The sequence below is a fragment of the Anabrus simplex genome, chromosome 3 (genome assembly GCF_040414725.1).
Source record: "Anabrus simplex isolate iqAnaSimp1 chromosome 3, ASM4041472v1, whole genome shotgun sequence".
Taxonomy (NCBI): domain Eukaryota; kingdom Metazoa; phylum Arthropoda; class Insecta; order Orthoptera; family Tettigoniidae; genus Anabrus; species Anabrus simplex.
The window spans coordinates 232,793,232-232,807,312 of NC_090267.1; the positions used below are offsets into that span (position 1 = coordinate 232,793,232).

The window sequence follows — 14,081 nt, forward strand, 5'->3', positions numbered from 1 at the left end:
AAGTAACAACTCTCATTATTGTTCCGTATTGAAGATGACGTTAGGCATAGATATCAAGGATAATTAAATAAAAAACCACCTATTCAATACTTTCCATGTAACTTGTAATGATGGTAAGATCTTTCTCTATGGATGTAAAGTGATGGCCCGTTTCTCTCATATGTTGGCTCATCGCTGAGTACTTATTGTGTTTTTGAGCGTTATAATGTTCCAGATATCTCGTGTTAAAGCTGCGGCCAGTCTGTCCGATATAAGAAAAACCACATTGTGTACATGTTAGTTTATATATGCCGGACCTTGAATAATGGTTGCTATTGTGATTGACCTTGTTGTGGTTAAAAAACATGTTTCGATTAGTGTTAACTGTCCTGAAGGCTATATTGATATTGTGCTTCTTTAAAGTATTTGAGATCTGATGGACGGCTGGGTTGTTATATGTAAATGTGGCGAAACTGGTTTTTTTTAGGTTTTTCTGGGATGAGGTTAGTGGACAATTTAATTTTGATTTTATTAATCAAACGGTTGACCATATCTATTTTAAACCCGTTCAGTTGAGCAAGATTCCTTATGTACTTCAGTTCAATTTTTAAATTGTTGGGAGAAAGAGGAATTTTTAAAGCTCTATAAATTAAATTATAGAAAGAGGCTTGTTTTTGGGACTTGGGGTGTATGGATGAATTCATAATAGTTAAGGGAGAGTGTGTAGGTTTCCTGTATATTCGAAAATCGAAGGTATTATGTCCGCGTGTAATAGTTAAGTCCAAAAAGTTTAATGAGTTCCTAACCTCATCCTCTTTAGTAAACTTAACATTGGGGTCAATTTTGTTTAGGGACTCCAAGATCTCGTCACTATTAGTGACATTTTTGTCGAAAATTATGAAGGTATCGTCTACAAATCTCAGCCATAAACATACGCGTTTTATTTGTGTTATAATTTTTGTGTGTTCTATTATGTCCATATAAATGTCTGCTAAGATGCCAGAAAGAGGGTCGCCCATCGCTAAGCCTTTTTGTTGGTAAAACTTTCCATTGAAAGAGAAAAAGTTGTTGCTTAAGACAAAATTTAATATCTTCATGAATTCTTCAATTTCCATCTTACTAAGGTCGCTGTGTTTATTGATATTATCACTGATAATTCTTACAGTTTCTTTGGTAGGGATGTTTGGGTACATATTTACGACGTCATAGGAGCACATTGAGTGATTGGGGCGCAGCTTAAACTTGTTTAAAATTTCGCAAAAAGTGAATGAATTTTTTAAAGGGTGTTTATTATTGAATACGTAATGTTTTTTTAGAAAGCCGTGAATGAATTTTGATACTTTATAGGTGGGGCTGTTTCTACAGTTTATGATAGGGCGTATTGGAATGTCCTTCTTATGAATCTTTGGTAAGGCTCTGGCTGTCGGAATACTAGGGTTCATGTTAAAAAGTTTTTGTTGTTCTTGTTCATTGAAAAGAAAGTTAGAACTTCTTATTAGAGTTTTTAGATTTCGCTGAATTCTCGTGGTTGGATCTTTGTTGACTATTGTGTATATTTTGTCCTTAAAAAAGTCTTCTGTTTTTTGAATGTATGTGTTTTGATCTAGGAGAACTGTGGATCCTCCTTTGTCCGCTTTTGTGACAATAATGTTGTTGTCGTCTATTTTCTTTTTTACGTTCTGGATCAATTTTTTGTGGTCGAAATTTGAATATGCGTTTATTTCTTCCGCTAGTTTTGGTAGTTTCTTTTTTACCTCAAATCTGGTATCATTTTGTGTTTCTAAAGGGAGTTTAGAAATGTTAGCCTCGATCTCAGCTTGAATTGAATAGGTGGTTTTTTATTTAATTATCCTTGATATCTATGCCTAACAGTATCCAGTATTCGGTTTCCCATTTTCACACCAGGCAAATGCTGGGGTTGTACCTTAATTAAGGCCACGGCCGCTTCCTTCCCACTCCTAGCCCTTTCCTGTCCCATCGTCGCCATAAGACCTACCTGTGTCGGTGCGACGTAAAGCAACTAGAAAAAAAAATTAAAAAAATTAAATAAAATTTTTTAAAAAATCTATTTTACTCTAAACTTACTGGACTGCAGAGTAAACCAAATCTCCCTGGGCATCTATGGCCGAGTTTTAATTAACTTTGCCGGATAAACACCAAATGTGTCACCAGAGATCTTTTGTATACTGACATCGTATGACATGGAGAAATGGACTTTCCTCCTCCCTTCAAAAATCTGACTACCTCTGCCGGGATTGAACCCATGATCTTAGGATCAGGAGACTAAACCTCAACTAATGACCTAAAGGATTTGTTTTGTTAAATAAACTATGGACCAAACCATGTTCTTTCATGTATATACATTCACTTCATAAATTTTCCTTTGTTTTATGTAATGGAATCTGCTATAAATGAACAGTTACTTCAACAGAGGGCAACAATAAAAATATGTACTTACCAGCAGGTAAAGCGAAGGTTGTGATTTCAGTCACAAAGTGGCAGGGAAACGAACCCTTACGTTGTCGAATATTGGCTGCGACATGTCTGCGAATATCAGCTGCCAAGTCCGGAGCCACATAGGATGGGACTCTCTTCACCCCCGAGCCTGAGCCTTCGATTTGAGACAGCATCATAGCCAACATGTCCTCTCGATGGAATCTGGCAAAGCAAAAAAATTATACCATTTAACCATAAACTCTTTCACAGAGCAATCAGGTAACTACAAGCACAACAAATACATGACAGAGACAACACAGACAACCTGGAGAAGAGAAAAAACAAAGAGCAAGAAATACCCACACAGAAATGTGTCCATTTCTTTCTCCCTGGATCGTAATGACATTTCATTTTAAAAAAAGTTTTTATGTTGCCATTCTATGATGGGTTCCTATTGGGAAAGCCAAACCTTTTCCATCGACTCTAACCCACATTGTTAGCAGCCACTATTTCTAACAACATCAAGCTACACATTGTCCTCCCCATCACACACTATGCGAGCGAAACGTGAAAGATGTCATTAAGACGGTACACCGCTGCTTGCAATGAATCCTCAAAGCAACAAACAAGGAGGTGCTGCAATGCGGCATCTTTCCTGGCCTTCACATCACCGGTGCACAACGGTGACTCCAATCATGTGGCCATATCCTTCATATGTTCCTACATTGTATACTCTTGAGTGGTCATGCACCAGGAACTTGGTAAACCCAAGCTCATTCGTGCACCCTGAAATGATGCAGAATTGCTCATGGGGAACCAACAGCAGTAGAGACCTCGTCACCCAATGTGCTCAACAGCACACGAGGAGACTAGACACTATTATGAGCAGTCTTTCATTTCCTAGCCAAGTAAGCCACTCTTACCACGTTGCTTCACTACAAGTACAACGATTTTTTTCCTTTTAATATGCTTTATGTCACAATGACACAGATAGGTCTTATAGCGACAATGGGATAGGAAGGGGAAGGAAGTGACCATGGCCTTGATTAAGGAGTAGAGGGAGACCAACACAACGATGGTTAGACTCAGTTTCTAAGGATTTAAAGGTAAGAGGTATAACTAAATGAAACCACTAGTTACAAACAGAGGATTGTGGTGGCATTTAGTAAATTTAAGGAAGCATAGCAGGTAGCAGGTAGGGACCCTTTTCGGAGGCAGCCCTACCCAGGAAGTGGCACCCCTGCCTGTGTGAGTCCCAGAGCACACTCACCCGGTGTGTAACATCTGGTAAGGGTCCCAGCTCATGGTTACGAGTGAAGACCTCAACGACTTCTACAGCGGAGAAGGTGGACTTCGGTACGGTGGAGATGCCGGAAGAGGCAGCCCTGTATTCAGGGATTAATATGAGTACAACCTGCTGCCTTGTAGGTCGAGGTGACTGGACACCAAAGGCTAAGGGAGAAAACCCTGAAAGAAAATCTCCGTCTCTGTTAGGCTCAGCAGGTCAACAGAGGGATTACTGAAGAAGTTGCTTTCAAGAATAATATGAGCCTCGGATGTAGAAATTCACAACAACAACAACAACAACAACAACAACAACAGTTTGGTGCGAATGAAAGTTTACAGCCCGATGTTACACCAGCTACCCAAACCAAACGAAGACAAAGTATCAGAGTGGGAACATAAAATATCCTGACAAAAAAAAAAAACTGAAGAGCTGGTCGACCTCATGGAAAGGAGGAAACTTCTGATCATGGGCCTGAGTGAAACAAAGTGGAAGAAAAGTGGGAAAATGAATATCAGATTGGACTATAGTCTCCACTGGTCTTTTTTTTTTTTTGCTAGGGGCTTTACGTCGCACCGACACTGGTCTTATGGCGACGATGGGATAGGAAAGGCCTAGGAGTTGGAAGGAAGCGGCCGTGGCCTTAATTAAGGTACAGCCCCAGCATTTGCCTGGTGTGAAAATGGGAAACCACGGAAAACCATCTTCAGGGCTGCCGATAGTGGGATTCGAACCTACTATCTCCCGGATGCAAGCTCACAGCCGCGCGCCTCTACGAGCACTGCCAACTCGCCCGTTCTCCACTGGTCTGGAAATGAAGTAGAGTCTAAGAATGGAGTAGGATTTTTAATACATAAAGACATAGATGCTTGTAGTGAAGTTGAGTTTGTTAGTGAAAGGATAATTAAGTTATCTGTGAACTTAGGAGGGAAAAAGTACAATGTGATCCAAGTCTATGCTCCACAGGTAGGATGCTCAAAAGAGGAAAAGGCCAACTTCCTTAATAACTTGGAAGAACACACTGAGTATGACAATCTAATTGTAATGGGTGATTTTAATTCACAAGTTGGCTCACAACGAACAGGATATGAATCCATACTGGGGCCTCATGGAATGGGAAAGAGAAATGAAGAGGAAGAATATATGCTACATCTATGCATGAGAAACAACCTGATAGTGCATAACACTTGGTTCAAGAAAAGGGACTCCCATAAAATCACAATATATGGCTGGGATGATAAAATAGGTACAGTAATAGATTATATTGTGATAGATCAAAATGTATGGAGAAATGTCAATGATGTTAAGGTCATTCCAAGTGAAGACCTTGGTGGAGACCATAGACTGTTGGTTGCAGTTATTGCAGAGAAAAGACCTCCCAAAGTCTGTAACAAAAGAGTCCCAAAAATAAAAACTTGGTGACTAACCGAGCCAAGTGTAAAGGAAGAATTCAGGGAAGGTGTCCACAGGTTGTTGCCAAGAGAAGAACTGAAATTGGTAGATGAAGAATGGGATACTCTAAAGAAGGTTGTGGTTGGTACAGCAGAAAAAAAATGTGAATGACAGAGTCAAATAAGAAAACCTAAAGAAACTGCCTGGTGGAATGATGATATTAAAAAGGCTATCAATGAGAGACCGTACAAGAAGATCCTTATATCAAGCAAGAACGCAGGGAGATCAACAAGAAATAGAGGAGAAGCTGTCACTTTACAGAAAGAAAAAATTCAAACAGTTGGTTGTAGCTGAAAAGCAGAAATGCAAGGAAGATCTCGCTACCAAAATAATGCAGGATGGAAATAAAAAACTGTTACACAGTATTGTTAAGAATAGAAGAACACAAAATGAATCTATCCAATCTGTAGAACTTCCTAATGGTGAGGTGACTAGGGATAAGACCAAAATATTACACGAGTTCCAAAGGCACTTCAAAACTTTGCTGAACTGTTATGAAAATGTCACCCCATTAGACGATGAACCTTATGATTTTGGCAGCACAAATACCACTAATCTGACATGACTGGAAGTAGAGACAGCAATATCAAAGCTGAAAAACAAACACATCAACTGGATCAGATGAATTAAGTGTTGAGATGATCAAAGCACTAGGAGAGGTAGGACAACAGTGGATGTACAGGGTACTAAGTAGAATCTGGAAAGAAAATGTAATACCCAATGACTGGAAGCAAGGAGTCATCATCCCATTGTTGAAAATAGGTGATAGAAAGAAATGTACAAACTACAGAGGTATAAGTCTGCTGTCACATGGCCTCAAAATCTACGAATCCATCCTTGAAAGCAGGATTAGGAAATATGTTGAACCTACACTTGAGGAGAAACAACATGGATTTAAACCTCATTTTTGCCACCAGAATGCTCTATGAGAAGTATTGGGAGAAAGGTAAAACACTTATAACTGTTTTTCTGGACATCGAGAAAGCATATGACCATGTACCACGCAGGCATATATGGGAATGTTTGAGACATAAGAAAGTGCCCGATGACATCACAGCACGAGTACGATTATATGATGAAACCAAGTGTTGTGTCCAGGTCCAGAATGGAAGGTCAGGTTGGTTTGAAACGAAGAGTGGAGTCTAGCAAGGAAGTTGTCTTTCACCACTTCTCTCCATAATCACAATGGATGTTTTAAAAGCAGTTGAGAGAAAGGATACAACAACTAATGCCCTGGTTTTTGCTGATGATGTAATGGTATGGGGTGAGACAGAAGCGGAAGTACAAACTAGACTAGATCTCTGGCATGAAGCTTTTACAACCTTAGGTCTCAAAATCAGCAAAATGAAGACAGTTGGCTTGGTGATGAGTAGAAACTCTCCAACTGTTCATCTAAGAATTGGAGATGAGGAGATGGATATTGTAGACAACTTCCAGTATTTAGGTAGTGTTCTGCCATCAGACAATACCATACATCCAAGAGATTAGTTACAGAATACAGAAAGCTTCCAAATTCTATCACGCTGTACGTCAAATACTTTGGAATGAAACATTTCCGTTAGTTTCCAAGATCAGCTTGTACAAAATATATTTAGTACTTATACTGATGTATGGCCTGGAAGCAGCAACACTTACTGAACCAACAAAGAGTCATCTTCAGGCAACAGAAAAACAAAAAACAAAAATGGATAAAATAAGGAAGGTGGACATCCAACAACAGCTTGGATTGGAAAGAAGCTTGCTGGAGACTCTAGAAGTGAAGAGATTGCAACGGTATGGTCACATGAAAAGAATGAACCCTCACAAGACTCCTCGAACATACTTTGACCACAATGTTCCTGGGAAGAGACCAAGAGGAGGACCTTGTGATGTTTGGGAAAAACTGACACTGAAGGTCATTGAAATTAGAGATGTGAACTGGTGTCGCATATATGAGCAGCATCAGTGGATGGATAGAACAAACTGGAGGAGGCTCGTACACAACTGCACCCGGCTTGCTGGAGTGAAGAAGTGATGATGATGATGAAGGAAGTGTGGTGGCATTTAGTATATTCAAGGAAGCTTGCAGACTGAACGCCGAAAGGCATAACAGTCTATAATGAAGATGTAAGTACTGTCCGCACACTTTATCTTGATGCATTTGTGTACGGGGTGAGGAGTAAGGAGGGAGCTGTCCTGGTATCGATAGTGCTGCCAACTGAATGAAAATGAAATCTGAATTGAATCGCGAATATGATCGATCGATATGAAATTTCTAAACCGTTGTCATCTTAAGCCAACAACTATGTCACATACATATTATATAACATTATAAAACATATCTCTCGATGCGAATCTTGTTCCTAGCATGAATTCTATACTTTGACTTTGATGTGTAAACAACAACAGTACCAGTACGTAAAGTTTACGCCAGATGTCGCACAACGATGCTTAAGCGATTCATAGTTTGTGTTTCAAAGGTTGCCAGTATGAATCTCGAAGATCGCCGAGGTCGACCGATTCAGCACTAGGATGTAAATGCACCAAGATAAAGTGTGCGGATAGTATGTACAACAGTAACATCCCACACTACTTTTATGCTTTTTGGAGGCATTGAGGTGCCAGAATTTAGTTACACAGGAGTTCTTTTATGTGACAGTAAATCTACCGAATCGAGACTGATGTACTTGTGCACCTTTGAATACCACTGGACTGAGCCAGGATCAAAATCAAACTTGCTAAGTTGGGGACAGAAGGCCAGTGCCTCAACAGGCTGAGCCACTCAGCCCAGCCCTTCATTCATATTCTGAATAGCTATGTGAAGGTCAAGTTCTACAGAATGGTGGTAAATTTGGAGGTTGTCAGCATAAACATGATACTACTAAATTTACCAACATTGGGTAGATTATTGATATACACCGAAATGAGACCTTATTTACAGTGACTATACACTAACTATGACCATTTAGATCTTGTGTGTGCAATTTAACAAGATGAATTTGAACGTTGACAGAGTTGAAAGCACCACAGAAGTCCAAGAGTGTGAGAATAGTCAGGTGTCTTTTGTCCATGAATAGTCTAATGCATCTATAATTCTTTATTAAAGTTGTCCCTTTGCTGTGACCTTTCCAAAATCCTGATTGTAGTGAATCAAGAAGAGCATTAAGGTTTAGGTACGATATCATCTGTTTATGCGCTATCCGGTTAATGACTTCGGAGAGGGCTGGTGGGATGCAGATAGAGTGATGGTCCCTCTTTCCTGCAGGCAACTCCATTTTGGAAATGGGCTGATCCAAGGTTTTTTTCTAAATGGGCTTTAAGAAAGTACAGCCCTGGCATTTTCCTGATGTGAAAATGGAGAAACCACTGAAAACCACCAACCAGATGCTAGTAAAAGGCACGTGCCGCATAGCCAACTACCGTAATTCAGTTCTCAATACATCGAAATATGATAGTCGTATAATACAGTATTACAGGAAACTGTCATGGCTTCAGGTGCCATAGCATCATAAACTGCACTAATTAATTCTTTTCCACAGAATAGTTAATTCTCATAAACCAAATTACCTTTCTTTATGCTTTGAATTACTATCTCCAAATCACCCCTACAATATAGAATCTCGTTCCTCTTTCATCATACTTGGAAAGTAGGTACTACTTAGTGGTGTAGATGGAATTTCAATGGCGGGGAAAGGGGAGGGGGCGTTGTTCACTTATTATTATTATTTTTTTTTTTGCCATTTGTTTTACGTCGCACCAACACAGACAGATCTTATGGCAACTATGGTGTAGGAAAGGGCTAGGGGGTGTGAAAATTGGAAACTATGGAAAACCATCTTAAGGGCTGGCAAAATGGGGTTCGAACCCACTATCTCCTGACTGCCAGCTCACAGCCGCGAGACCCTAACCACATGGCATTTTGCTCGGTGTTGTTCATTTTTTAAGACCAGTTACTGAAATGCAATTTAGCAGTATTTTAATTACTACTGCTACCAGTACCACTATTATTATTATCATTATTATTCCACCTGGTGGCCATTATCGTTACGGCACTGAAGTCTAAATGGCCTGACACCGTGGTTAGCCAGTTTGAGTTCTGTTGGTCGAAAAAAAATTCACCATCAGAATGTTGGCTGGCAGGGTAGGAGAGGTGATGGTATACAATTTCTAATTACTAGATTGCGTGCCAAAAGCCTGGATTAAATTCCAAACCTCTCCGCAGTGCTCATATGGAGTGAAGGCATATGATGCTGCTGATGGTGATTCATCATTCATCCATAGGATGGGGAGGTTGTTGTATTCACAAAGACGCACCAAAAATGCTGTCAGTTGTGTACACTATTTATTTAAAAATTGTATTTACATATTCCATACGCACATGCTAATGAACTACCATCTTCATAAACAAAACACTATTACGAAGAATAAGAAGAGACTGCAACAGCTGCATATCAACTACCCACCCAACAAAACCAATTCACAGACTTGACTTCAAACGCTCAGCTACCACGACTTCCACACAGGTCTCATTAAAACAACTTCACACTATCCTCAGGACTAGCTCTTTATATAGATTGTGTGGCCAGGCTTCTAGAAGAAGAAAGAATTTTCTATAACTATCTTGTGTCAAAGGTACATTATTCTGGATAATGTTACATTGGATTATACATCATATACATCATACATCCAGGTAATAATAAATTATATACTATTAATTATGTGTTCTTACATTAAATAAACACATGTTAATATATATACAGCAGATGTTTCATGACATAACCTCACAAATAATATCATGGGATATAAACTTCATGGTTTAGATCCGTATTGAATTGTGAACACAGTAATAATTATTAAATTACTGTCATAATGGTCCACCTCTTCAATACTACAATATGCAATATTTTTGAATTACATTACTAAATTAGGGACTAGTTTCGGCCTTGGCTGGCCATCTTTAGTCTCACTGTAATACATCTAATAACTAAACAAATGTACAAACACACAATTGACATTTTTTTTAAAATATGAATACTCCCGTATCCCAGTTCAGGATCACCTGAAGCTGGGGAGAGAGCATTCGTTTATTACAATTCATTAAATATGATACATGCCTTACATATCCCTTTCACAATTATTGACTATTACTATACAGAATATAATTTATTTTGTCCTAGACTTTAACAATATTATATATTACTACATTACTACTACTATTACTACTATATTACTACATTAAAGTGAGAAGTTAAAATTAGAATGGCAAATTTAAAATAAATTACGGCATTACGGCACACTGGCACCTTGGCGCAAGGCCATCTATGTGGAGGTAGTATCCTCCTTCATCTCACCTGACTGACACAGCAAGTCATAACATTCCACTTCTACCTCTCCTGATACGGTCCACTACCACTTGTTGTACAGTCATCATATTACATCTCTGCTGAACTTGTGTCTTACATTGTCTTCATGTTTCTACTTATTGCATTATTCTGTTTACATGTTACCTCTCATTCCTAATTATACTACTTATAATTCCAGTTTACTTGTCTATCATCACACTCATCAACATCACATTTACTAACAATGGCATTACTTTCCGTTATTGTTAATCTATTCTTATTTCTTTCTGCCACATGTTTCTTAAAATACAGAAAAACTTAGCTACTCTTCCTGGGATGATCCATTCTTTATTTAACAATTTAGTTAGTGTATAAAATTCCTTCTCTCTTTCTACTTTTAATTTATATTCCTCCCCAACGTATTTAGTTCTCAGTACATTTGTTCCCTTTACATGTTCTCAGTAAATGAGCTTCTTCCATTGTTTTGCCACAGAATAAACAATGATTTTCATTATGGTTCTCTCTTAGTCCGTTGTTTTTATATAATCCCATAAGCCACCACAACGCACCTCTTAGTTCCCTATTTGGGATTCTTTTTTTTTTTTCTTTCTTATTGACATGTTTTGAATAATTCCGCAAAATTCTGCTAGTGTTCTTTTATTTTCACATTCTGCCCTAATCATCTGTTTCTCAATGTCCTTCACTCTAATCATTAATTTTTTAATGAATCTGTTCTCTTTGGTGTTCATCTCTTTGTCCCAACATTCTCCCATTCCTATTTTATCTAGCATACTTTTTACTTTCGATAACCAATATTCCTCATCTAGGTGTCTCATCTGGTGTTGGTATGCTAGGTTCAATATTTCCCTCCCCTCTCCCATTTTTAATCTTAACCAATATTTTACTACTTTCCTGCTTATATCTGCTTGGATGCTGATATTTTCACATATACTTCCAGCTCCACTATTTGCTGAGCATTCTGGTAGACCCATTATTATTTTACAGAATTTATTACTTATAACATCTAGTTCTTTATTGTCTACTTCTATACCCCATATTTCTACACCATACAGTGATCTTGATACCACAAGAGCATTAAAAACATTTTTGTATAGCTTATATTCCATATTTGGCATCTTTTTTTCTAAAGATCTTATACTTGATAGGGCGGCCAATCCTTTTATTTTTGCATGACGTATCTGTTCTTTCCACATCCCATTCGATGTTGTTATAATTCCTAAATATTCTAATTTATTTACAACTTCTAATTCAACACCATCTACCCACCAACACTTTTCGTTTCTTTTTGATTTATTTCCTCTTTTACAAACCATTACTTTCGTTTTCTTGGTATTTATTTTCAAATTCCATGTACTACAGTATTCTGACATTTTTTAAGGCTACTTTTCATACCGACTATCGTTAGTGAGAGCAGCAGGATGTCGTCTGCGAAGACTAGGCCAGGAATCTCTTTGTTGTTTAAGCAAGGGCTTGTCCTATCCTCCTTCCCTTGGCATTCGATTACATCATTAATAAAAAGCAAAAACAGATATGGTGATAGTTTACATCCCTGCTTAAGTCCAATGTTCGAGTGAATCTTGCCAACCATTAGATCTTCCTTAACTTTCATTGAACATATCACTTCAGCGTATAATTCTTTTATGGCTTTAATCATTTTAATTGACATTCCTATTCCAGCCAGCTTCGCAACGACCGCCCGTCTACTAACCGAATCAAAAGCTTTTTGAAGGTCTATTGCTGCAATGTATAATCTGCCACCTTTCCACCTTATGTACTTGTCTATTAATGTTTTGATTACAAATATATTGTCTGTAGTTCTCATTCTTTTCCTGAATCCTGATTGGTACACTGAGAGTATAGAGTAATCTTCTGCTCAATTCATAATTCTTTTAGCTAAAATACCGGTGTAGATCTTACTGAGTGAATCCAACAAGGTAATACCCCTATGGTTATTTGTGTTCGATCTGTCTCCCTTTCTTTTGTATATCGGGCAAATTACTCCTTCCTGCCAACATCTGGGAAATTTTCTGCCATCAAAGATTTTGTTAAATGTTTTAGTTATTATTTCTAGCATCTGGCTGTTATTTCCTATCTCTTTCCAAAATTCATACGTAATTCCATTAGCAGCCCTTCCCTTTTTTCAATGTATCTAGTACCTCATCTGTGGTTATTATATCGTCTGTGCTAATTCTTTTCCATACTTTCATAGTTTCATTTTCTTTACAGTACTTAAGTAATAATTGTGCCTCTTTGTCCTGCCAGTTCCTTTTACTACCGCTTATTAAATCTTTGTATTCCTTCCTCTTTTTACAAAAATCTGCTCGTAAATCCTGAGATCCCTCATTTCTGTATTTTTTCAAAGCCTTGATTACTTGATTTTTCTTTTCTTTACACTCCTCGGTATACCACTTCAAGCATTCTAACGGCTTCATCTATGTTATTATCCTGTACCGTATACTCCATACCTATCTTCAAAATGTCAAAGGTTTTGCCACTATAGTAGTCCCTAAATTCTTCTCTCATTTCCTCACTCCACCTATACCTTATTAATTTTCTCTGTTCATAGTGGAAATGTTGTTTATCTTCTTGATTGTCTTTATCTCACAGTAATCGAATAGCAACTGGGAAAAGATGAGACGCTGTCCAATTTTTTACCTGAATTTCCTTAATAAAAGTTAAAGCCTCTCTAGATGCCAACACCAAGTCTATAACACTCCCTCCTGACTCAACTATATATGTTAGGTTACCTGATTCGTCCCCCAGCCATCCCCCATTTAAGATGTACAATTCCTATGTCGCACATATTTCCAGTAATTTCTCTCCATTTTTGTTACACTCTTTGTCTTTGCTTCTCCTACTTTCTATTAATATTTCATCAATTTCTTTATCGTGTAATGGATTCTTTAAGCCAACCCTTGCATTGAAATCACCCATTATTATTATTCCCGCTTCTTCATTTGCTAATTTGATCTGATTTACTACATCAACAAGCTGTTCAAAGAAGTTTTTCTTCTCAAACGGGGACCCTGCTGGGTGATTGTAACCAAAACCAATAAAAATTTCTCTCCCATTCTGGTTTCCTTTTTTAATTTTTACCCAAATCATTTCCTCACATCCCAATTCCCATATCCCCACCTGCTTGCAAATTTCGTCTTTTACGATAACTGTTGTCCCTCCCGGGTAACGCCCTTTTAAACTCCTTTTATATTTCGTTTTACTCCATCCTGGTATTTTCATATTTTTGCTACATGACAACCAAGTCTCTACTATCCCAATAATCTCACTATCTCTCATTAGATCTATAAATTCATCATTTCCTAGTTTGCTTAATATACCCTCGATATTTATTAATCCCACTACCCAGTCTAGTTATTTGTTCATATGTATATCTGATGTTGCCATTCTCGTCATTCGTGCTTTTTCTAATTGTATAATGGATCCACTTGGGGAGCTAAGTATTTCCTCCTCTAAATCCCTAGCTTCCTCAGACCTTGTCAAACCTTTTTTTGCCCATATATCTTTCAAATTTAACGCTGGCTTAAGTTTCTTTTCTTCTTTTCTCCCTGTGATGTCTTGCCTCCTCTTCT

General features: G+C 38.0%; 1 protein-coding gene across 2 annotated transcripts in view; it reads right to left on the bottom strand.

Moving 5' to 3' along the window:
* Window positions 1-14,081, bottom strand: part of trbd (trabid) — a 221,841-nt gene that overhangs the window by 108,155 nt on the left and 99,605 nt on the right. For both annotated transcript variants that reach the window (XM_067142911.2, XM_067142910.2), the window contains exon 4: window positions 2,438-2,637. In XM_067142911.2, coding sequence (XP_066999012.1) covers window positions 2,438-2,637 — 200 coding nt within the window. The remainder of the gene's footprint in view (window positions 1-2,437; window positions 2,638-14,081) is intronic.